The sequence below is a fragment of the Haliotis rufescens genome, unplaced genomic scaffold, assembly GCF_023055435.1.
Source record: "Haliotis rufescens isolate VD_foot unplaced genomic scaffold, xgHalRufe1.0.p SCAF_56, whole genome shotgun sequence".
NCBI classification, from domain to species: Eukaryota; Metazoa; Mollusca; class Gastropoda; order Lepetellida; family Haliotidae; genus Haliotis; species Haliotis rufescens.
Window position 1 is genome coordinate 1,086,628 of NW_025964290.1, and position 27,774 is coordinate 1,114,401.

At 43.2% G+C, this 27,774-nt stretch overlaps 2 protein-coding genes across 2 annotated transcripts; one reads left to right on the forward strand and one right to left on the reverse strand.

Annotated features, from left to right (window-relative positions):
* The first annotated feature begins 295 nt into the window (after positions 1-295).
* LOC125374402 lies at positions 296-3,757 on the forward strand. Its single transcript, XM_048385271.1, has 2 exons — positions 296-412; positions 1,393-3,757. The coding sequence occupies exons 1-2, from the start codon at positions 298-300 to the stop codon at positions 2,148-2,150; spliced, it is 873 nt and encodes a 290-aa protein (XP_048241228.1). The 5' UTR covers positions 296-297; the 3' UTR covers positions 2,151-3,757.
* A 9,341-nt stretch (positions 3,758-13,098) lies between these two features.
* LOC125374395 lies at positions 13,099-21,778 on the reverse strand. Its single transcript, XM_048385251.1, has 3 exons — positions 21,689-21,778; positions 15,703-21,101; positions 13,099-14,291 (listed from the first exon to the last, which is right to left on the reverse strand). The coding sequence occupies exons 2-3, from the start codon at positions 15,830-15,832 to the stop codon at positions 13,405-13,407; spliced, it is 1,017 nt and encodes a 338-aa protein (XP_048241208.1). The 5' UTR covers positions 15,833-21,101; positions 21,689-21,778; the 3' UTR covers positions 13,099-13,404.
* Between the last annotated feature and the right edge of the window lie 5,996 nt (positions 21,779-27,774).

Genomic DNA, 27,774 nt, shown 5'->3' on the forward strand with positions numbered 1-27,774 from the left:
CATGGATACCTGATACACGTGGATGCATGACAAACGTGGACACCTGATACACGTGGATGCATGACAAACGTGGACACCTGATACACATGGATACCTGACACACGTGGATACCTGGCACACGTGGATACCTGACACACGTGGATGCATGACAAACATGGATACCTGACACACGTGGATAAATACGATAAGTACATGTCCTTCGTCGCAGAAGAAGTTGTAAAGAGAGCAGAAGTCGACAAGAATATTCCCAAAGACCAAAGGCTTGCTTTAAAAGAGAGTTTTATTAACAGTTCCCAGATGGATGCTGAAGTGACCCAGGAGCACCTCGGGATGCAGTTGACTTACATGGATGATTTCTTGACGCGAAGTTTCAGGCAGAGAATCCTGCAGCTAGACACAAAATGGGAGAAAAGTAAGTATTGTGGCGTTTCGATTCCCAAATGGAAACAATATGTTAACCCAGAAATTTGTACTTAAAAGAACTTCGTGTGAAACCAGCACGTGGTATAAATCAACAAATGTATTACAAAAATGATCTAGGTATACAAATCAATACAAACTACCGCACAGCAATAACAATTGCAGTACACAATAAAGTGGTAGTACCATATCCAATGGCCATGTATAACTTGATGGCAGTGGTCGTACCAAATAATAGCAAAAGTCAGTGTTAATAAGATATATTCACCCAGCGGCGACAATGGTCAAGCTTCCGAGATGGACACGGCAGGGAAACAGGGCTGATGAGCGATCCTCACATGAAAGCTGGTTTCAAAGTTATGAAATGCGTGAAAGATGAAATGTGTGAACGAATGCGTGAGAGATACGTAAACACGCTCCTATATACCTATGATTGTGGGTTCGAATCCCGGTTCGCGCCGATTATGTTTCTAGGTTTGTCAGCACCATACCCGTGGCTCCTGGGTTTCACCGAGGTGGTAAATGTCTGAGACCTGCATCACTTCGGGCTTTCCTCCCACATTAAGCTGACACGCCGCCATATAACTGTAATAATGTTAAAAGCGGCGTTAAACCCAACTCACTCACTATATCTACAGCCTAACAAGATACTGGAAGTTTCTATACCGTGCCCTCACCAGTCTAGCAGCATAAGAACATTACAGAACTATCCATATATTTATATGACATACTATCACCGTCCGCAGCATACGACCCGCACTTTCTTACGACTGGTCACTGCCCAAACCAAATGCAACGAGCGTCTATCGAATCTCAAAAGAAATAATGTTAACACAGTTACAATCATTGTTTAGCAATAAAATACACTGTTATATATCAAAACACAAAAACATGTTGACATTATCTCATAAGTATACATAAGTATAAGCTTAAACTAATGTCTGAATGATCTTAACATTTTCTTCTTAATAGGTGACGTTTCCAATATGTCTGTAATAGAAGATGTCCACGGGAGAGCCATCAAGGAACTCTGGCAATCACTTACTCGAGACTTGAGAATGGAAGGGACATTACTTCTTGATAATCTTGAACAACAAGGTGCCCTATCAGCAGCCGGTAGGGCCAGTATCCTTGCCTCCTCTGGCAACCAGAAACAAAATCGTTCCTTTTTGAAGTTTTGTAATACATTTTCATCTTCAAAATTTAAGTCAGCGGTTATCCCAGCAATGAAAGAAAGCAAAGATTCCACAAACTATCAGTTGGCGTGCGACATGGAAGACGCAATGTCACGCTATGAAACAGATGGAAAAAACAAATCCATCTGTTCATATTGTAAGATGAAGGACAAAGTAAACCTCCGAAGATTGGCAGACGCACTCATGGAATACAAATCTATAAGTGTCCCAACATATGAGGATTTAGCTTCATCATCCCTCAGTCACGAGGATAAGTGGGAAACAATTAGAAAGATGCGGAAACCGAAATCGTTTTCGCGTGCATTAAAAAAGAAATATCAAGAATTATATTTTGAGATAAAATGGAATCCTGAAGCCCTAATGCTAGGGTGTGTGTGTACAACAGGCACTGAGACCGCTACCGAAGAAGATATGGAGGTTGACAAAGTGTCAGATATTGCACGAATGTCAGATTTCTCAGGCGACACTGATTCCACCCCCAAACCGAAGGTAAACATTGATTCCGGCTCGTTCCGAAAACCGCGGGTGAAGTGATTTCAATTCTGGGTATGGAATTCTGAGTTGGATATTGGGCCATGTTCAGATATATCCATGTCTGATCAATATTTGTCAAAAAGCCAATTTCTTTCCACTCATTTACTCCACTGAGTTAAAGATAAGAGAGACCAGTGACAGATTCAGAGTGACAAAACACTCTCCACAAGACGTGTGACAAAAGGAATGAATTCAACTTTCCAATGCTCCAAGAGCTCCTGCCTTTGGTGTCTACATTTCACAACTTTTGAGATACAATCGAACATAGACTTTCTGCGAAGATTTCAAAGATCGTCTGATCAAGCTTAAACACAAGGGCTTAGTAAGAAACTTTCTACAAGTGGAAGCCTCAAGTTATTTCGAGCATGCTCTTTCTACCAAGATTTCAAACAGCGTCATATATACTCTTGCTACAAAGTTGTGTGATCCAGGTTACAACATTCAATGCCTCAGTGAAGCATTATGGCACAATACAGGATTACAAAAATGATGTGCGTAACTCTCTATAGTGACATGAACCGTATGTTTCCCGTGTTTGTCAACAAATTGACTTGCCTTTGCATGTGTTTTCGACGGGTGCCACCGATGGGGCAGGATACGCTCACCTGTCAGCGAACACATTGTATCATCACTATTTTGGGGTGATTCATAAACTCATGCTCATGATACAGTCGGAATCATACAATCGACTCTGCTTTTAACATATATTCCTTTTGTCTGTGGACAGGTTGTTGTCGCTTTTATCATGATGATTTTTATATACAGTCCGCTTGGCTCCAAACCTTCTTCTTGTGGCGGCATATCATGGTATTCATCTTCAATATATTTACAGTTTTCGGACAAACAGAAATAACAGTTCATTATGTGTGGTAAAACTGTGTCTCCCAAGTTTCAGATTTAAACGGAAGTTATGACATAGACACTTCGTAATATATATCTTAACGTAATGTGGAATGTCATATGTTAAAAATGTTCTGTGTTCAATATAGAATTGTACTGGACATAGTAATTACATTGCGTAGAACATTCCATTAAAGAATGCCATTTTTATACAGCTTATCTAATAGACTTTGCTGAACTTTGCTGAAATTCATTTAGGAATAATGTTATAACTGCCGATTTCTTGCTGTCACCAGGCCAGTCCCAAATCTAACCTGAACAAAATGTTTTAAAATGATGTAGAGGGAGTCTATCAAACTCACCAAGTACTATATTATTAGGTGTATTTTTATAGAGTGGAAGATACCGTTTACAGAATTAATTTGTTGTACAATGTTCAGCTCCGTAACACAAGACCGGAATGACTACACTCTCAAATGTTCTAACATTTTAGATGACATACTTGATTTGGCCAATTTTGAAAAGTCTTCACATATTATTTAAATGATTCTTGTTTTATAATTTATTGCAAACATTTTGTAACGATACATTGTATATGATTGTCAATTTTTGGTTTCGCCTTACCCTTTTGTATGCCATGTTGTATGTCCTGACTTATTATATATGCATCCTCTTGGGATTCCCTAACGGTTGCCTAAAGAGCTTGTAAATACAGCGACATTATAGCTTCCCCTTCTGTGATGCAAAATGAATATATATTTCTTAAACATTGTTGTTGTCTTCTCTTATAAGTAGCATAATCTCTGAACGTGTACATAGTACACAGCAGTCGTAATTCATAATTAACATATTTGTTTAGTTCACTAAAATCACTGTGTGACTGTACCATTACTTGGTTGTCTGGGTTGTTTACGTGAAGTGAGTGAGTGAGTGGTATGGTATGGTATCGGGTGCGTTGGTGTGTGGTGGGGCGGTGTTAGTTAGCTCGCTAGTAAATATTTAATGTACATTTTAAAGTAAAGATGGAATGAAATAGGGGCTATTTGCAGCAACGTAGATTTTGCAGTTACTGCTATGAAAATGAAACTGGTCAGTGCTGTAATCTACTGATGTTCTGAGCTGTGAACTCGTCTACCCAGGGTTCATTACGGTCAACATTGTATATCTGACCCGGCAACGTCAGGTACGTCTGCACATTCAGATAACATTATTGTTGTTGTTTGTTTGTTTGTTGTTTAACGCCGCATCCGGCGATATTACAGCTATATGATGGCGGTCTGTAAATAATCAAATCTGGACCAGACAATCAAGTGACTGATATCATGAGCATCGATCCACGCAAATGAATCAGCGCGCCTGATATTAAATATGTCATGAAATGGTTCCCTTTCAAAACAGGGCTGCAAATACAGACATCGAATCCACATGGACAGCGTGCAGTAAAGGAAGTGGCAGTCGCGTAATGTCAACACGACACTGCGCCATGACACGTGCGCAAAACTACAGTGACCTGTCACCATCTAGACGACCACACACAGAACTAACAGAGAACACAGAGCAAGCCGAGAACACACAGAACAACCCGAGAACACACAGAACAAACCGAGAACACACAGAACAAACCGAGAATACAAAGAACAACCCGAGAACACACAGAGCAAGCCGAGAACACAAAGAACAACCCGAGAACACACAGAACAACCCGAGAATACGCTGAACTAAAATAGAACACACAGAGCAAACCGAGAACACAAAGAACAACCCGAGAACACACAGAACAAACCGAGAACACACAGAACAACCCGAAAACAGACTGAACTAAAAGAGAACACACAGAGCAAACCGAGAATACACAGAACAACCCGAGAACACACAGAACAAACCGAGAACACACAGAACAACCAGAAAACAGACTGAACGAAAAGAGAACACACAGAGCAAACCGAGAATACACAGAACAACCCGAGAACACACAGAGCAAGCCGAGAACACAAAGAACAACCCGAGAACACACAGAACAACCCGAGAATACGCTGAACTAAAATAGAACACACAGAGCAAACCGAGAACACAAAGAACAACCCGAGAACACACAGAACAAACCGAGAAGACACAGAACAACCCGAAAACAGACTGAACTAAAAGAGAACACACAGAGCAAACCGAGAATACACAGAACAAATCGAAAACAGAGTGAACTAAAAGAGAACACACAGAGCAAACCCAGAACAACCCGAGAACACACAGAACAAACCGAGAACACACAGAACAACCCGAAAACAGACTGAACGAAAAGAGAACACACAGAGCAAACCGAGAATACACAGAACAACCCGAGAACACACAGAACAAACCGAGAACACACAGAACAACCCGAAAACAGACTGAACTAAAAGAGAACACACAGACCAATCCGAGAACACACAGAACAACCCGAAAACACACAGAGCAAAGCGAAAACACACAGAACAACCCGAAAACAGACTGAACTAAAAGAGAACACACAGAGGAAACCGAGAACACACAGAACAATCCGAGAACAAACAGAGTAAATCGAAAACACACACATCAAGCCGAGAACACACAGAACAACCCGAGAACACACAGAGTAACCCGAGAACACACAGAGCAAACCGAGAACAACCCGAGAACACACAGAACAAACCGAGAACACACAGAACAACACGAAAACAGAGTGAACTAAAAGAGAACACACAGAGCAAACACAGAACAACCCGAGAACACACAGAACAAACCGAGAACACACAGAACAACCCGAAAACAGACAGAACTAAAAGAGAACACACAGAGCAAACCGAGAACACACATAACAACCCGAGAACACACAGAACAACCCGAAAACACACAGAGCAAAGCGAGAACACACAGAACAACCCGAAAACAGACTGAACTAAAAGAGAACACACAGAGGAAACCGAGAACACACAGAACAAACCGAGAACACACAGAACAACCCGAAAACAGACTGAACTAAAAGAGAACACACAGAGGAAACCGAGAACACACAGAACAATCCGAGAACACACAGAACAACCCGAGAATACACAGAACAACCCGAGAACACACAGAGTAACCCGAGAATACACAGAACAACCCGAGAACACACAGAGTAACCCGAGAATACACAGAACAACCCGAGAACACACAGAACAACCCGAGAACACACAGAACAACCCGAGAACACACAGAACAAACCGAGAACACACAGAACAACCCGAAAACACACAGAACAAACCGAGAACACACAGAACAACCCGAAAACAGACTGAACTAAAAGAGAACACACAGAGCAAACCGAGAACAACCCGAGAACACACAGAACAAACCGAGAACACACAGAACAACCTGAAAACAGACTGAACTAAAAGAGAACACACAGAGCAAACCGAGAACACACAGAACAACCCGAAAACACACAGAGCAAAGCGAGAACACACAGAACAAACCGAAAACAGACTGAACTAAAAGAGAACACACAGAGGAAACCGAGAACACACAGAACAAACCGAGAACACACAGAACAACCCGAAAACAGACTGAACTAAAAGAGAACACACAGAGGACACCGAGAACACACAGAACAACCCGAAAACAGACTGAACTAAAAGAGAACACACAGAGGAAACCGAGAACACACAGAACAACCCGAAAACACACAGAGCAAAGCGAGAACACACAGAACAAACCGAAAACAGACTGAACTAAAAGAGAACACACAGAGTAACCCGAGAAAACACAGAACAACCCGAGAACACACAGAACAATCCGAGAACACAGAGAACAAACCGAGAACACACAGAACAACCCGAAAACACACAGAACAAACCGAGAACACACAGAACAACCCGAAAACAGACTGAACTAAAAGAGAACACACAGAGCAAACCGAGAACAACCCGAGAACACACAGAACAAACCGAGAACACACAGAACAACCTGAAAACAGACTGAACTAAAAGAGAACACACAGAGGAAACCGAGAACACACAGAACAACCCGAAAACACACAGAGGAAAGCGAGAACACACAGAACAAACCGAAAACAGACTGAACTAAAAGAGAACACACAGAGGAAACCGAGAACACACAGAACAATCCGAGAACACACAGAGGAAATCGAAAACACACAGATCAAGCCGATAACACACAGAACAACCCGAGAACACACAGAGTAACCCGAGAACACACAGAGCAAACCGAGAACAACCCGTGAACACACAGAACAAACCGAGAACACACAGAACAACCCGAAAACAGAGTGAACTAAAAGAGAACACACAGAGCAAACCCAGAACAACCCGAGAACACACAGAACAAACCGAGAACACACAGAACAACCCGAAAACAGACTGAACTAAAAGAGAACACACAGAGCAAACCGAGAACACACAGAACAACCCGAGAACACACAGAACAACCCGAAAGCACACAGAGCAAAGCGAGAACACACAGAACAACCCGAAAACAGACTGAACTAAAAGAGAACACACAGAGGAAACCGAGAACACACAGAACAATCCGAGAACACACAGAACAACCCGAGAACACACAGAGTAACCCGAGAACACACAGAGCAAAGCGAGAACACACAGAACAATCCGAGAACACACAGAGCAAAGCGAGAACACACAGAACAAACCGAGAATACACAGAGCAAAACGAAAACACAGAGCAAACCGAGAACACACAGAACAATCCGAGAACACACAGAATAACCCGAGAACACACAGAACAAACCGAGAACACACAGAGCAAAGCGAGAACACACAGAACAAACCGAGAACACACAGAGCAAAACGAAAACACAGAGCAAACCGAGAACACACAGAACAAACCGAGAACACACAGAACAATCCGAGAACACACAGAATAACCCTAGAACACACAGAACAAACCGAGAACACACAGAGCAAAGCGAGAACACACAGAACAAACCGAGAACACACAGAGCAAAACGAAAACACAGAGCAATCCGAGAACACACTGAACAAACCGAGAACACACTGAACAAACCGAGAACACACAGAGTAAATCGAGAACACACAGAACAAACCGAGAACACACTGAACAAACCCAGAACACACAGAGCAAACCGAGAACGCACGGAGCAAACCGAGAAAACACAGGGAACACACAGTTATTTGCATTAGGCAGTGACGATTAACACCTTTATATTTGGTGGTATTTGTCCTGACAACAACATATATGTGAATTATCATATGTGCCGGTATGTCTGACATACTCACCATGGTTGAATGTTATATGATAGTTAAACTGTAACGTTTTATGTAGTAGAAGAAAACATAAGTAATCTTGTGATAACCTTTTCGCCTCATCTTGCAACATATAACGCCACCGCATTGGAAAGTCCAGTACTTAAAATACACCAAACCTGGTTTTCCCAAGCTAAAGATAGACGTGACACTGATAACACGTGACTTAGTTGTCGGGGTCTTGATAATTTGCAAACCAACAAACAGTTTTAAAAGTTTGTAAATAATATTTTAAAGGTAACATTTTGTTATCATAAGTCATGGCACCGGTTTATTACAAATACACTGCTGGCCTCAATAAGAAACGAAACAAGGGATGAACCAGACAATCCAGTGATTGACATCATGGGCATCGATCCACGCAATTTGGATACGATGACATGCATCAACCAAGTCAGCGAGCCTGGCCACCCGATTCCGTTCAGTCTAGTGTGTGTGTCCGTTCGGTCTGCTGTGTGTGTCCGTTCAATCTCTTGTGTGTGTTCGTTAATTCTACTCTGTCTCCTGTAAGAGGACAGGGGACCATAGCCAGAACAGCATAGAACACAGGACAGAACGTACGGAACATGCCACAGAAGGGACAGAAGGGACAGAAGGGACTCACAGAAGGGACTCACAGAAGGAACTCACAGAAGAGACGCACAGAGGGACTCACAGAAGGGACTCACGGAAGAAACACAGAGCACACATGGGGGACAGAAGACACATAGGGGACAGAGGAGACGTAGGGACAGAGGACCACATAGGGAAAAGAGGACAACATAGGGGACAGAGGACCGCATAGGGAACAGAGGACCACATACGGGACAGAGACCACATAGGGGACATAGGATCATATAGGGGACAGAGGACCACATAGGGGACAGAGGACACATAGGGGACAGAGGACACATAGGGGACAGAGGACCACATATGGGACAGAGCACATGTAGGGGACAGAAGACACATAGGGGACATAGGACCACATAGGACACAGAGGACACATAGGGGACAGAGGACACATAGGGGACAGAGGACACATAGGGGACATAGGACACATAGGGGACATAGGACACATAGGGGATATAACACATAGGGGACAGAGACCACATAGGGGACAGAGCACATGTAGGGGACAGAAGACACATAGGGGACATAGGACCACAGAGGACACATAGGGGACAGAGGACACATAGGGGACAGAGGACACATAGGGGACATAGGACACATAGGGGATATAACACATAGGGGACAGAGACCACATAGGGGACAGAGCACATGTAGGGGACAGAGGACCACATAGGGGACATAGCACACGTAGGGGACAGAGGACAACATAGGGGACAGATGACACATAGGGGAGAGAACACATAGGGGACAGAGGACCACATAGGGGACAGAGCACATGTAGGGGACAGAGGACTACATAGGGGACAGAGCACACGTAGGGGACAGAGGACAACATAGGGGACAGAGGACACATAGGGGAGAGAACACATGGGGACAGAGGACCACATGGGGGACAGAAGACACATAGGGGACAGAGGACACATAGGGGACAGAGGACACATAGGACACAGAGGACACCATGGGGGACAGAGGACACATAGGGGACATAGGACACATAGGGGACATAAAGGACAGAGGACACATAGGGGACATAGGACACAGAGGACACATAGGGGACATAGGACACATAGGGGACATAGGACACATAGGGGACATAGGACACATAGGACACATAAAGGACAGAGGACACATAGGGCCATAGGACACAGAGGACACATAAGGGACAGAGGACATGTAGGGGACAGAGGACAACATAGGGGGCAGAGGAACACATAGGGGACAGAGGACACATAGGGGACAGAGGACACATAGGACACAGAGGACACCATGGGGGACAGAGGACACATAGGGGACATTGGACACAGAGGACACATAAAGGACAGAGGACACATAGGGGACATAGGACACATAGGGGACATAGGACACATAGGACACATAAAGGACAGAAGACACATAGGGGACATAGGACACATAGGGGACATAGGACACAGAGGACACATAGGGGACATAGGACACATAGGGCCATAGGACACATAGGGGACATAGGACACAGAGGACACATAGGGGACATAGGACACATAGGGGACATAGGACACATAGGGGACATAGGACACATAGGACACATAAAGGACAGAGGACACATAGGGCCATAGGACACAGAGGACACATAAGGGACAGAGGACATGTAGGGGACAGAGGACAACATAGGGGGCAGAGGAACACATAGGGGACAGAGGACACATAGGGGACAGAGGACACATAGGGGACAGAGGACACATAGGGGACATAGGACACATAGGGGATATAACACATAGGGGACAGAGACCACATAGGGGACAGAGCACATGTAGGGGACAGAGGACCACATAGGGGACATAGCACACGTAGGGGACAGAGGACAACATAGGGGACAGATGACACATAGGGGAGAGAACACATAGGGGACAGAGGACCACATAGGGGACAGAGCACATGTAGGGGACAGAGGACTACATAGGGGACAGAGCACACGTAGGGGACAGAGGACAACATAGGGGACAGAGGACACATAGGGGAGAGAACACATGGGGACAGAGGACCACATGGGGGACAGAAGACACATAGGGGACAGAGGACACATAGGGGACAGAGGACACATAGGACACAGAGGACACCATGGGGGACAGAGGACACATAGGGGACATTGGACACAGAGGACACATAAAGGACAGAGGACACATAGGGGACATAGGACACATAGGGGACATAAAGGACAGAGGACACATAGGGGACATAGGACACAGAGGACACATAGGGGACATAGGACACATAGGGGACATAGGACACATAGGGGACATAGGACACATAGGACACATAAAGGACAGAGGACACATAGGGCCATAGGACACAGAGGACACATAAGGGACAGAGGACATGTAGGGGACAGAGGACAACATAGGGGGCAGAGGAACACATAGGGGACAGAGGACACATAGGGGACAGAGGACACATAGGACACAGAGGACACCACGGGGGACAGAGGACACATAGGGGACATTGGACACAGAGGACACATAAAGGACAGAGGACACATAGGGGACATAGGACACATAGGGGACATAGGACACATAGGACACATAAAGGACAGAAGACACATAGGGGACATAGGACACATAGGGGACATAGGACACATAGGGGACATAGGACACATAGGACACATAAAGGACAGAAGACACATAGGGGACATAGGACACATAGGGGACATAGGACACAGAGGACACATAGGGGACATAGGACACATAGGGCCATAGGACACATAGGGGACATAGGACACAGAGGACACATAGGGGACAGAGGACACATAGGGCCATAGGACACATAGGGGACATAGGACACATAGGACACATAAAGGACAGAGGACACATAGGGGACATAGGACACATAGGGGACATAGGACACATAGGACACATAGGGGACATAGGACACATAGGGGACATAGGACACATAGGACACATAGGGGACATAGGACACATAGGGGACATAGGACACATAGGACACATAAAGGACAGAGGACATGTAGGGGACAGAGGACAACATAGGGGGCAGAGGAACACATAGGGGACAGAGGACACATAGGGGACAGAGGACACATAGGACACAGAGGACACCATGGGGGACAGAGGACACATAGGGGACATTGGACACAGAGGACACATAAAGGACAGAGGACACATAGGGGACATAGGACACATAGGGGACAGAGGACAACATAGGGGGCAGAGGAACACATATGGGACAGAGCACATGTAGGGGACAGAGGACCACATAGGGGACATAGCACACGTAGGGGACAGAGGACAACATAGGGGACAGAAGACACATAGGGGACAGAGCACATGTAGGGGACAGAGGACAACATAGGGGACAGAAGACACATAGGGGAGAGAACACATAGGGGACAGAGGACACATAGGGGACAGAGGACACATAGGGGACAGAGGACACATAGGGGACATATGACACAGAGGACACATAAGGGGCAGAGGACACATAGGGGACAGAGGAGCACATAGGGGACAGAGGACACACAGTGTTTCTTCGTCTGTCAGCACATACCTGATTTCACCAAGTGGGCAACATCCACCACACACAAGTCTACCTCCCACATCCACCACACACAGGCCATCCTCCCACATCCACCACACACAGGCCTTCCTCCTACATCCACCACACACAAGTCTACCTCCCACATCCACCACACACAAGTCTACCTCCCACATCCACCACACACAAGTCTACCTCCCACATCCACCACACACAAGTCTACCTCCCACATCCACCACACACAGGCCTACCTCCCACATCCACCACACACAAGTCTACCTCCCACATCCACCACACACAAGTCTACCTCCCACATCCACCACACACAAGTCTTCCTCCCACATCCACCACACACAAGTCTACCTCCCACATCCACCACACACAGGCCATCCTCCCACATCCACCACACACAAGTCTACCTCCCACATCCACCACACACAAGTCTACCTCCCACATCCACCACACACAAGTCTTCCTCCCACATCCACCACACACAGGCCTTCCTCCCACATCCACCACACACAGGCTTTCCTCCCATATCTAGCCGACACGCTGGGGTACTACTGTAACACTGCTCAAAGAGGCATCACACACATCTCACTCACTCACTCTCTCACTCACTGACTTGACTGGAGAGGGAAGTCAGCCTGTGTTACGATGCGATGATGAATATACCACAAACATGAACTCACTATCTTCATTGATCACAAAACCAGAATCTTCAGTTACAACCTGCTACAGCTATTTTTCACATTTACACATATTCATATATGGAAAATACATCATGGTACTAAGTATATGAAAACAACATTTTATCTGAATGCTTCCAGTCAGCACAATCATCGTACATGTAAGAGAACAAAACACAACTGATTTATTTACACTGGTCTACAAAGTACATTGCATGTTTATCACAAAGGATGTATGTGAAACAGTTAAGTGGGGACAACAAAGGTCAAGGTAAGACACTCAGAATTTAAAACTAGTTGTCACCGAAAGTACGACACCATCACACTTTGAGTGAGTTGTGATTTCGTAAAGCCCAGTGACCAAACGGGAGATTGAGTGTTCCATCGTGCATTGCATCCTGACAGGCTGATACAGTAGTGTATTTTGCCAACTTGCCATAATGTTTCTCCTGTTTGTTTCAACAAGTCACTACTGAACTGTTTTGCGTGTATCTCAGTATTCTCCAAATCACTTTCGACATCCGATAACCTTGCAATATGTGCCCTTGACTCATTATCAGTTTCTTCGTGTGTGTTTACAGTGGTGCTAACATCCTCACACGAGCAACACAGTGCACTGAACGGTGTCCATCGCACATCTTGGTAAAGTTCAGGATATTTCTTCTTCAGAGACAATGCAAACTGTTTTGTTTTTTTCACCAGTTGTTTCCTTTTTTTATCATGTGACAGGTAGGGGGATGACAGGTCTTCCCTCTGCTGATCCGATATGGCATTCATCTGATACATAACGTCAGCCAGTCTGCGAAGATTCACCCTACTCCGGATACTACAGAACTTGCAGAGAGATCGCTTTGAATCGTGAACAATTTGAGGCAGGAGGGACAATTCCCTTTCAATTTCACACGCTAACTGTGTGTTCACTTCATCATTGCATGCCTTTAGAGCAGGAACAATTGTTGCCGTGAATTGTGAAGAAGTACAGCCATTGCAAAACTTCAGGAAAGCTGCGTTCTTTGCATGAGTAGACGGGTGAGTGAGAATACTGCTCCTGCCTGCCTCAGACAGGACATCTTCTTGAAGTAGCCTGTCAAGAATATGGGTTCCCTCTAGCCGCAGATCATTGGTGAGCACAGGTGATAGCTTCTTGATTACAGTGGCATGATTGCCGGTTGTCGCAGGGTCGGGATCTGAAGATGTTAGAATGAGTTTGTATGACAACCAGATTGAATTGGTTTATGAAAGTACATATGTTTGAATTTGAATGACGATGTTGATTATAGAGATACAAAAAAGGGTGTTGTGATAATAGTGGGATGTAAAATGAAATAAGCAGTGTTGTATCATGTTTCAGAATCTTCGTGCTGGAGGAGACTGTCAAATCTATACCTTTCATTACGTAGTTTTGCAACCATGGGGAAAGACTTTCTTACTTGCTTGCCTCAGATAAGCGGAGAGCCGCTCCTTAAGTACGTCTGAAGCTAGCTGTGGGTAATGGAGTTGAAGCCAGCTGTGGGTAATGTGGTTGAAGATAATTGTGGGTAATGGGGTTGAAGCCAGCTGTAGGTAATAGGGTTGAAGCTACCTGTTGGTAATGGGGTTGAAGCTAGCTGCGGGTAATGGGGTTGAAGCCAGCTGTGGGTAATGGGGTTGAAGCTAGATGCAGGTAATGGGGTTGAAGCTAGCTGTGGGTAATTGGGTTGAAGATAACTGTGGGTAATGGGGTTGAAGCTAGCTGTGGGTAAAGGGGTTGAAGCCAGCTGTGGGTAATGGGGTTGAAGCTAGCTGTTGGTAATGGGGTTGAAGCTAGATGCAGGTAATGGGGTTGAAGCTAGCTGTTGGTAATTGGGTTGAAGATAACTGTGGGTAATGGGGTTGAAGCTAGATGCAGGTAATGGGGTTGAAGCCAGCTGTGGGTAATTGGGTTGAAACCAGCTGTGGGTAAAGGGGTTGAAGCTAGCTGTCGGTAATGGGGTTGAAGATAACTGTGGGTAATGGGGTTTAAGCTAGATGCGGGTAATGGGGTTGCTGCTAGCTGTGGGTATTGGGGTTGAAGATAACTGTGGGTAATGGGGTTGAAGATAGCTGTCGGTAATGGGGTTTAGGCCAGCTGTGGGTAATGGGGTTGAAACCAGCTGTGGGTAATGGGGTTGAAGATAGCTGTGGGTAATGGGGTTGAAGCCAGCTGCAGATAATGGGGTTGAAACCAGCTGAGGGTAATGGGGTTGAAGCTAGCTGCAGGTAATGGGGTTGAAGATAACTGTGGGTAATGGGGTTGAAGATAGCTGTGGGTAATGGGGGTGAAGCCAGCTGTGGGTAATGGGGTTGAAACCAGCTGAGGGTAATGGGGTTAAAGGTAGCTGCAGGTAATGGGGTTGAAGATAACTGTGGGTAATGGGGTTGAAGCAAGCTGCGGGTAATTGGGTTGAAACTAGCTGCGGGTAATGGGGTTGAAGAATATAGAATATATCGATACATTTTCCTAACATTTCGTTGAGTGAATAACATTCAGTTTTCAACTCGGATGGCTACTTGTCAGCGACATTGGTTCTGGGTGTTGTTTCTTAAATGTGCAATAATGGCACTGTGTTTGTGACTCACCTTCACAAGTTTCACAGTCGAACTCAGCATGCCTCTGTCTGAAACATTGCATCAGGTAGTCATCCATGTGCCCCAATGTCTTCTTCATTGCTTCTATGTTTACTTTAGCCCCATCCTCAGAACGTAGCATCTGCTGCAGTCGATGGGTGTGCTGTTCTAAGCTGGCAATGATGCATGTCTTCAAAATATCCTTATGTCCTGTTGGGTTCTCAGGGAGGAACGACAAACGCGGGAGCAGGGAGACGAGCCTGCCACTTGACCGGCTGTTTATTCAGACTGTCGCATGTTACATAAGAGCACGTGATTGCGCTTACCTGTAACTAATCACATAACAAGAGCGGACATCTGTTGGCCTGTCATAATATTATACACTAGCTAGTTTAAAACTACTGCGTTTCAATTACAGATATTACATCCGCCCCTCCTAAATTTAAGTTACTTTGAAACAAAAGAAATAATCTTTGATAAACAACACAGTCTACGGGACTTCATAAATTATAAGTAACCTAACAATGTACACTGACCCTTGTAAAGTACTAATAACCCTGATAACTTGACAAGTTACAGTCATAATGAAAACATTGTTAAAGTAGAAAGTGAAATTCAACTAAACTGAGTTTTTTTCCGACACATAACAATACTGATAACCTGCTGAAGTATTATAGTCCTGATACAAGTAACTGTAATTCACAGCCATATCAAATGCCACCTTGACACATAGTTCACTGTAAATGACAGTCACAGTTCACTCAAATGTCACTTTGACACAAAGTCCCTCAGATAAGACGGTTGCTGCTTCACTCTGGTTGAACGACGAAGTATGGGTGCTACAGGCGATGTCACTACCGGCGTTTCCTCCCCCGGTTCAGACATATCTGGTACACTTGAAACATTCCCTGGGAAACTTTCCTCATGGGAATCTACCTGTGATGTGTCAGGTAAGTCTGATTCATACTCCTTCCTTCGTGAAGACTGCGATTCTAGCGGAGTGTCTGAACGTTCAATCACGTCCCTCCGGGGTGAAGATAAAGACATCCTGCGTCTGACATGATCCACATGCCTTCTGACCAATCTTCCATCTGTTAACTTGATGATGTACGACAATGGACCAGTTACACTATCAACTTGTCCACTAATCCATTTTGGACCTGAAGCAAAGTTCTTAACCCACACCGAGTCATTCACTTGGAATGCCCTACATTTCGTTAGAGCTGACTGATCTACAAGTTTTCTCTGGTTCTTTTTCACCTTTGAGGTAAGGTTTGGAAACATCAAGTCCAATCGCGAACGCAATCTGCGTCCAAGAAACAACATTGAAGGTGATACACCAGTTGTAGAATGTGGTGTAATTCTATAAGAAAACAGTAACCTATGGAGTTGAGTTGCAACTGTGTCACCAGTTGTCTTCTTTTATCCATCTTTTATTATTTGAACCGCCCTTTCTGCTAAGCCATTCCCAGCCGGGTGATGAGGGGATGTTGTCACATGTTCAACTCCATTTCTGGACATAAATGTAGCAAATTCTTCCCCAACAAAAGCTGTAGCATTATCAGTTACAATAATTTCTGGTATGCCATAAGCTGCAAACATCCGACGCAGCTGGTTTATTGTAGCCTTTGCATTTGACGATGACATAGGTGCACATTCGATCCACTTGGATTAGGCGTCAATCACTATAAGAAACATGCTACCCATGAATGGACCAGCATAATCCATATGCAGTCTTTGCCAAGGTTGAGAAGGATACTCCCAAGGGTGTACGGGAGCTACACTTGGACATTTCCTGTCTTCCTGGCAGGAATCACAACTGTTTACTGTTGTTTCTATGTCAGCATCTAGATGCGGCCACCAAACATAGCTTCGGGCCAAGCCCTTCATCCTGGTGAGTCCTGGGTGGGACTGATGCAACTCTGACAATATGACAGATCTGAGTTTCAATGGAATGATGACCCTCGAACCTCTCAATAAGCATCCATCCATCACACTGAGTTCAGAACGAACTCTGTAGTACGGCTCATAGTGGTCATCCAACTTGTCACGCTGCGGGCAACCTCGGATCACAAATTCTCGAACAATAGACAATGTTCAGTCCTTGCCAGTCTGGATACTTATGTCTGTAGACTTCAGAGGGCACGTGTCCAATTCCTGAAGCATTAAGACTGTCATCCCTTCCATAGGCTTCCCTGAGTCAGGCGCTGGCAACCTGCTCAATGCGTCTGCATTGGTATGCTGTGTACCTTTCCTGTGTACAATTTTATAGTCATATGCAGTCAACAACACTGACCATCTCTGAATTCTTGGAGACACCATCTGTGGCACTGGATTATTCTCATTGAATAATGACACCAACGGCTTGTGATCTGTCACGATCTGGAAATGACGTCCATAAACATAAAACTTATGAAACTTTCGCAGTCCAAAGATCACACTCAGTCCTTCACGATCAAGTTGAGAATAATTCTGCTCCGCCTTAGTCAGTGTCCTTGAAGCAAAACTTATAGGTCTCTCCGAACCATCAAGCAGTTGGTGAGCCAACACAACACCTACTCCGTAGGGGGATGCATCACACTGCAGGAAAAGTGGCTTGGAGCTGTCAAAATGAATCAAGACATCCGAAGACTGAAGCAAGTTCTTCGACTTCTCAAACGCTTTTTGTTGAGATGTACTCCATGACCGTTTCATTTCTTTTTGTAGCAACTTTTACAAGGGGGAGAGAGTGTCTGGCAGATTGGGTAGAAATCTATGGTAGTAGTTCAGAATACCAAGATAAGCTCTCAATTCTTTCACATTTTCAGGGACCTTAGCTTCCTGAATTGCAGCAATCTTTTTCTCCACTGGATGCAAACCTTCACTGTCAAGTCTATAGCCAAGATATTCAACTTCATCAGCCATAAAGACACACTTGTTTCTTCTCAAACGTAGTCCTGCTTCTGACAATCGATGAAGTACTTCATCCAGAATACGAAGATTCTCACTGTCGTCGATTCCAGAGTTCATGATATCGTCGAGATAACCCGCTGAGTAATCGAGTCCCTGTAGTATACTTTCAATCATCCGTTGAAAGATAACGGGTGCCGAAGATACTCCAAATGGCAATCTTGTGTACCTAAAGAGTCCTTTGTGGGTGTTAATCACGACATATTTTCGCGATTCTTCATCCAAGACTAACTGTTGATACGCATGACTCATGTCAAGTTTGGTGAACTTTACACCCCCAGATAGCTTCGTGCACAAATCTTCAACGTCGGTATTGGATATTGCTCCAATTTTGATAACTGATTCACTGTCAGTTTAAAATCTCCACAAATCCTGACAGAAGAATCAGGTTTAATGACTGGCACAATGGGACACGCCCACTCAGAATGCTTGACTGGCTCAATAATGCCTTCACTCAGCAAGCGACCAGTTCAACTTCTATCTTCTGACGTATTGCATACGGCACAGATCTAGGTTTGAAAAACTTCGGAGTTGCATCTTTATCCACGTAGATGTGAGCTTGGAATCCCTCAAGTGTTCCAAGACCTTCCTCAAAAACAGCTGAGTGTCGTTCAAGAACATCATTAAGTGTCAAATCTGTAGATGTCATCAGGTTCACCGAAACATCCCTCAGGTCAAAGTTCAAAGGCTGTACCCATGTACGACCTAAAAGATTGGAACCATTACCCTTGGCTATGGAAATCGGTAAGGAGTAAGATCTCTCCTCGTAAGATACTTCCACAGTAGTATAACCATTCAAATCTACTTCCTGTCCTGTATAACTTTGCAGGGATACTTGCGATGTGTACAATGTCGATGACTGAAGGCCAATTCTTTGAGCCGTCTGCTCATTCACAATGGTCACTGGACATCCCGTGTCAACTTCAAACGTCACTGGTGTGCCATTAACATCCACTGTAATGTAGTAGGGGTTTGGGTAGTTTGGATCACCTTTAGCAGAAGGCTGAGAACTAACATGAAATAGCAACAAGTCTTCCACACTAGCACTGCTGTTACCTGGGCCACACTAGTTCACCTCACTCACTACAGCATTCACTTTCTGTCTTCCCTTGAATTTAGCCTTAGAATTCTGTTTCTGCGGAATTGATTCTTCTGACCTGCAGAAGCTCACAATATGGCCACGTTTTCCACACTTATGACACTTCTCATTCATATAAAAATACATGTGTGGAGCATGAGTAGTTTTTCCACATCTAAAACAAGGTTTGTTATTTCCGGATCCAACATGAGGCCTCTGGTCTTTGGTACATTGTGCTGATGGCTTGCTGCGAAACTTGTGTACTGAATGGCCCACAATTTTATCACCGTGAAGATCCTGTAGATTCTTGTCTGCCGCCTCAATTGCGTTAGCAATTTTCAATGCACTACTAAATGTTAGAGCAGTCTCTGACAACAACTTTTTCTGAATATTGTCATCACAAATACCACACACTAACCTGTCTCTCAACATGGCCTGTACAGACGTTCCAAAATCACACCCGTCAGTCAATTTTCTCAATTCCGCGACATAGGCAGCTACACTTTTACCAGCCTTCCTATTCCGTGAATGAAATTTAAATCTCGGTACAATTTCCGATGGTTTTGGCGTGAAATGTTCTTTCAATAAAACCACCAGCTGGTCAAACGTTTTCTCGCTAGGTTTCACGGGCTGAACCAATGCTCTTATCAACTGGTAAGTTTCAGTTCCACATGACGCTAACAGTATGCTTTTCTGATTGTCTTCGTCTGTAATTCCGTTTGCCACGAAAACATGTGTCAGTATCTCACACCATTCCTACCATGTCGACTTCTTTGGATTAAATTCAAACAATCCGAAAACTAAACCCGTGGTAGCCATAATCTCTGAGCTGAAGATAGTGACGGTTATAATGCCTCAAGAAGAGCGAAACAAAAGTCAATGTTCATCTATACCGCTTCTCCTACTTCACACTGACGGGTGAAACAAAGGTCAGCAGACCACGTGCTCTTGGCTAACACACTCGTCGCAACGAACACACCTCGTCAATGTACCGTCAAACAGCCAGATAAACGTACAAAAGTTCCTTTACATATACTTCATAGCTACCTTGGATCCCATCCTCGTCGCAAAAATGTTGGGTTCTTAGGGAGGAACGACAAACGCGGGAGTAGGGAGACGAGCCTGCCACTTGACCGGCTGTTTATTCAGACTGTCGCATGTTACATAAGAGCACGTGATTGCGCTTACCTGCAACTAATCACATAACAAGAGCGGACATCTGTTGGCCTGTCATAATATTATACACTAGCTAGTTTAAAACTACTGCGTTTCAATTACAGATATTACATCTCCGATCGATGTGTTCTCTAGAGAAGCCTCCTGAAGAACGACGGCAGCTATTGTTGCTATAGCTCTGTCACAAGTTGATGCCATTGTACACGATCTAAATGAAAAAAAATAGTTTGCAACATTATTAAATATTTCGATGCCATGGTTAATTTTCATGAAATAATAAATGGCATTTTTCACGCATTCTAATTAAATTATCTAAGCAATCCATGATTGCTGTAAAAGGCGACTATGCTTATCGTAAGAGGTGACTAACGGTATCGTGTGGTCAGGCTCGGTGACTTGGCTGGAATATTGCAGAACAAAACAAACAAACAATAACAAGTGTCATCATATATGAGTAACTAATAAAGCAGCGGGGTATTGTACGTTGTTCGATGATGAAAGGACAGACACATCCACGACCTCAGACACAGAGGCGACACACGTCACTGGGCCCTCAGCGTAAACCTGTTGGCACTATATATAGAAGGGGAAAACCAGAAAGCAGGTAATTACAGCTCAGGATTTCCCTACACTAGCAGCAACATGGATCTATATAATGAAACGTGTCACGAAGTCTCGCTGTATAGTAGCATCATGTTTACACAATGCAGATTCACGAATAACAAATAACTTCAGCAGATTTTTTAATGTCACGTATTAGTTTATGATTAGAGTAAACATATAAACATTACGTACTCGTCCTGGTGACAGCAGCCAGTGTCTTACCGGGATACGTCCCACGAGTGATATGTGTTTCCTTCTTTGCGAGCAGCTTGACGACTAAACTAGTTCGTCAGTTGCAATGCGCAATCTCTTACCTAAGTGGACGTCCGGATGCGCACATGCCCTTTCCCGCGTGAGCCTGAACGGAAAGTGGAGGATTTACCGACTGTATGAATGGAATTGATCGATTAACAGTGAGTTAGTGAATGCAATATGTGAAAACCTGCATTCCTAACATGATTAATGCTTAGAGACAGGCTATTCACCATCTGCACGTCCTGAAACAGTGGAATTGTTCGGCTCCTTACACAATAAAGATATTGCATTAAGATTGACTGGTCCTGACTCGACTTTTTTCAGACGACCGTCATGTAGGTGAAATATTTTGAGCGCGGCGTTAAAGGACAAACAAACAGACAAACACCACGGTGTGTCAATCTCGAAAATGAATATCACGACAATTCAAACATTCGAGAATCAGCATCCAAAATAGAAACTCTACAGGGGCTCGCTGCTGCCTCATCAGTGACACCCATAGAGGTTCCTTTACAATAAATATGTCGTTTTATTTGGTAACTGAAAATATCATTCACGTGAGAAAATAGTTCTAACAAACCTTTGAGTAAGTTACCCAAACGCCCCGTTAATTTATCAAGAGGGCGTCCGAGAGGAGGGAGCTCGTGCACGTCCTCACCACAATGGCGGGGTAGGTGTCCGGGATTCTGCAATCTACCCCAGGGAAACTTTGCATGCAAATCTTTCTATCTTCTTACTTGACACAATCACACTCTCATAAAGAACGTACGGTTTTATTCCCAGTAGATCATCGTTTTGTCCCTTCACGAACATCCAAGTAACTGTACATTTGTAACACATAATTTACAGTGGAAAGAGTGACGTCACAACTGCGTATTAATTTAGTGACACATCTTGGACGGACATATTTTAATTAAGTTAAGGTTCAGAAATATATATCAAGTATACTAACATTAACAAAAATGCTCATAAAATATTACTTCAGATATAAATATAAAATAACTTGCTATGCTTTCTATGATTCTTTGGTTTGAAAACTTCCCAATGGTCCAAGTATAACTGGACAAGGCATCTTGCAGGATGCTGCCTCGTAGGGAAGACATGTACAATCTTCTCTTTCACTTTCCCGCTTTGGATTCCTCCCTGGATACTTTTAGACACATCTTCCATTTAACGGACGATGCTATCGTCATTTCCTGGCTTCATCAATTAAGAAAATTGTGAATTGCTCCATCATAAATTACGGTGTTCCACCCAAGCTCTGAACGCTAAATTTAGACCCACCGCTTAAACTAAGGTATCCAATAAACGTGATAGGATATGCGCAGAAGATAATCTTCTCTGGGGGTTTAAGAGGATTAAAATAATTGCAGCTAACATCAAGCACTGTAATAAAATATTGAAATTATAGCATACCGTTCTTCTTAACATTCCAATGAAAAGAATAGTGACTAACTAAGAAACCAAATTATATGTATCTCCGATACTATGCCCTCATCAGTATACACACACACACATACATACATACATACATACACACAAACATACATATATGCACACACACACACACACACATACATACATACATAAACACACATATACACACCAACACACACACATACATACAAACACTATACACACATAAGTAGGTATGTATGTGTGTGTTTGTGTATGTATGTATGTATGTATGTATGTATGTATGTATGTATGTATGTATGTATGTATGTATTTATGGATGTACGTATGTATGCCAGTAAATACGACCTCTATATGTCATTGGTATCAGATCTATGACTGCACTTCTACATATAGTTCCAAGTGAAAGATGAGTGACACTACTTAGTGAAAGGTCCCACAAAAAAGCTGATATGAGCAATTAAAGGTTATACAAAATGTAACAAATGAACAAAGTAAGATATTTTAAAAGATAAAATAGAAACACAAACCTGTAGATATACGAATTAGAATGTAGCAAATACATTAGATAAACGTATCTTCTACGTAGATAAAAGTATGTCCAACGAAGACATAAGTATTTTCTTCGTAGATAATACGTTTTTCATTTTTTATCACTAATTTGAGACGGACAATTATCCCCTGAAAGCATAACCTCCTCTGGGGGTTTAAGGGGATTAAAGTAATTCCAACAAACAACAAGCACTGTAATGAAATTACAAAAAAACTTTGTTAAATTTCGGATGAAAAGACTAGTAACTATCTAAGAAACCAAATCATACTGTTGCTGCGATACTTGGGCCTCATCAGCACACACACACACACACACACACACACACACACACACACACTCACTGCCGGGCAAAAGTAAGTATACACCCATGTTTGATGGTGGTTAAAAATGAAACAAACAAGAAATGGTAATTCAAAGGAGATATATTTGCTTCGGGTATCTTAGCCGATACTACATGACGTGCACATGACGTCTTAAGGAACACGGGGATCGCAATTACACTGTAAACAAGACTGATATAAGAATGGCAGGCATTTCTTTTGCCCGGTTATATATATATATATATATATATATATATATATATATATATATATATATATATATATATATATATATATATACGTACGTACGTACGTACGTACATACATACATACATACATACATACATACATACATATATACATACATATATATATCCTGGGATATTCTAATATTCTAATATATTTGATACTGTAGAGCAGTAATGAATAGTTCCCTAGACAGAAAACATGATCTATGAAACGGTTTCTGGTAGTTCGTAACACTATTTGGACGACATCAATCTCATTAAAATCAGATCTTAGTTCTCGCTACCGCTAAACAAAGATCTGAGGACATCCCATTACGGGTCACGTCAGACCGACCTTGCTCGAACTTGGACCAACAAAAGGAATGACCAATCAGAAGGCAGCTTACAGCACAAATTTCAAATTGGCGACTACGCTTCGAAACATTTTTTGACAAATTCTCGATTACAAATTTGAACAAAAAAACATTCTGGAATGGCTAATAGATGGTCTAGATTGTAATGATTCAGTCGTTAAACTCGTTACTATCGTTCTGAATACCCCGTGTTAAAGTTTTAGAGATTGCATGATTAGAAATCACATTCCGACTGTCACTTTCATAATCTAGTAAGCGACGCACTGATTGGTCTGATGAAAGGTCGTTCTGACGTGACCCCTAATTGGATGTCCTCAGATCTTTGTTTAGCGGTAGCGAGAACTAAGGTCCTATTTTTAATCAGATTGGGACTACATCCACCTCGTGTCTGCAATCCGACTGTCCCCTCTTTCTGGTAAGTTACATCATGTCAAGAGGTCTTTGTGTGTCAAGGACTTAAGAAAATCAGATGATGCCCGATGCTGAAGAACCGTGTTCACAGATGACCGACTTGGTATTTTTCTGCACTGACAGAAACTGGATATACTGACACACAGCTAGTATAGATATTTAAATAACCCCTGATCAAATAGATGCCCTTCGTTAATCTCTGTGTGGAGTACCGTATATACCTGTGATCACGATACGGTGGCGATGCTGATGCTGATGGTGGTGGTGATGATAATGATGGTGACGACGATGATGATGGTGATGATATGCTGATATCCTTGCATTTTACAGTGGTGATAAACATTATCTGTGATTGCAAACTTTAACCTTTGAAAAATGAAAACACATATAGTTGATCATATCATCAAGGCCGCTGGCGTTGCCTAGTGGTAAACGCGTTCGCTCCTCATGCCGAAAGTCCAGGTTCGATTCTCTGCATATCATAGGCAAAATGTGGGAATCCCCCGCCGTGATACTGCTGGAATATTGCTAAGGCGGCGTAAAATCCGACTCACTCACAAACTCTCACTTACTGTGCCATTGCTAACCAAGGTTCTGCAGATGGCACCGGAGTAAGTCAAGATTCAACTCTCGGTTGGTCTTCTTCCATTATATCTCACTAGTTGGCGCTACTGGCCTCGCTAGGTCGTTCATTCATCCACAGGGTTGTGTGCATGAATGGCGACACTTTCTTAAAGCGGTTGTCAAGTAGGGGTTTATGTCATGAAAAGGGGACCTCAACCGATTCCAGCAGTCCTGCTTTAATCTGATCCATTGACCGAAGTTTGTGGCTCTTTGTACAGGGGTTGCAATGGGCTATTCATGACATATCACAGGCTTTTACGGATTGTGAATCGGCCTCGCGATGTCTAATCCGTTGTCCTCGCATAAATATTAACATATTTTCGAGATCTGTCTGAATGAATAGCGTGACAACATTCAAGAAGTACGTTAACGGTTATGTGAAATATTAGAATGATTCCTCCACAGAAGCCAAATCTTTAAGTTGTTTCATTCTTCGGTAGCATTTTCAATAAATGTTGTTCACGAGAGGTTCCTGATACATTAATCGAGATAACGCTATCCGCATGGATGACTCCAATAAACAACCAATAAAACAATCGATCAACTTCATAAAACAATACAATCAATATAACAAGTAAAGCAATCAATAAAACAAGTCAATCAGCTAACTTAATCAATCTACCAATCAATTAACTCAAACAATTTATCAATAAAACAATCAATCGTGCTTTCTAAATGCAAGAAAATGGAAATCGAGTGACGGATGCTTGACTCATTGTAAGTCTTTATACGCCATTGTATCGTTGCTAGTGGTACCAGTTACCAGTTTGGGCAAGACGAAGCATTGACGAAGCAAAGAGTTTAATAAGACGTCTCCTTGAGGGAGACTGGTATCACACCTGTGATCCCTGGCGATAAGAAATATGGCATTGCATAATAGGTCTTCAGGAACCCATGCTTGCCATAGAAGGCGACAATGCTTGTCGTAAAAGGCGACTAACGGGATCGGGTGGTCAGGTTCGATGACTAGATTGATGAATGTCATCGTATCCCAATTGCGTGGATCGATGCTCATGACATCAATCACAAGATTGTCTGTCCAGACGCGATATTTTCAGACCGCAGTTACCAATCCCTGAATTGAGAAGACTTGCGTTACGAAGCTCCTTCAAGTCGTTATCAATATCCGTAAATGTCTGTGATATTACCCATCCAAAGCCGAATATACATTTATTGTGCTTTCTTGACAACAAATGTTATAATTGGGATAACACCTTCTTAGTAAAGTACAGATGCTCGTACGTTTTTGGGTTGAGTCCCGTCCGGGATTTGAACCTACACTGTGAGTGAGGCACCCAATCACCAGGACACAAAGTCAGCGATCTAACCCAGCCACCGATGCTTCCACCAAAAATATAAGTCAGACAACTGTTAGTCCAGATCACGTACTTTGTGTACCCCTCTGACAAGTGAAAAATGTCAAGGCTCCCATGGCCGAAAGCTTCGAACACACAATGCCATTAAGAACGTGGTCAAATGTAACAAATGTTATATTTGGATACTTTCTCAGTAAAGTACAGATTCTCGTACTTTTTAGGGTTGAGATAATAGACGTTGATAGTTGATTATCAATGGACAAATTAAAGCCAAAACTTATCTTATGAATGATTGGTAATGGGCAATGGACAATGGGCAAACGGGAGGCCGGGGTAATTAGCGCCAATTACTTGTTGACTTCCCTTTGTTGTAGCGTTAATTCACCTGACGAAGGAGTAAGTTTTTACTCCGTTACTCTTGTGTTCCTCATAACAAAGACGTTGGCATCCATGCATTTTCTTCCTTGTGTGTATCACTTCTTAATGCCTTCAAAGCCTCAATCTAGCTTTGTTTTTAAATGTGGAGATATTTGCGTGGAATATAATATGGTCATGCCTATAAACATTTGGGTCTTTGTCTACATGAGCATTTAGACATAAATTTTATAGCTAAGGAAATTGTTAAATCTGCAGGGATGAAGTACACTTTATAGCAAGCTGTGATCTTTATTCACACTTTAGATATTCGTAATGGAGATCTGAAGTTTATCGTAATTTTCCGCAACTCTCACCTCCTGACCAGATGAACGTCTTCGTGCATTCTGATGCCATTGTAAATTTCC

Excerpts from the sequence above, each read along its gene's own strand:
- LOC125374402 (XM_048385271.1), top strand. The coding sequence starts at position 298 with ATGGATGCTGAAGTGACCCAGGAGCACCTCGGGATGCAGTTGACTTAC. Across the intron at positions 413-1,392 it reads AGACACAAAATGGGAGAAAA|GTGACGTTTCCAATATGTCT; the intron begins GTAAGTATTGTG and ends TCTTCTTAATAG.
- LOC125374395 (XM_048385251.1), bottom strand. The coding sequence starts at position 15,832 with ATGCTACGTTCTGAGGATGGGGCTAAAGTAAACATAGAAGCAATGAAG. Across the intron at positions 14,292-15,702 it reads CGACTGTGAAACTTGTGAAG|ATCCCGACCCTGCGACAACC; the intron begins GTGAGTCACAAA and ends TAACATCTTCAG.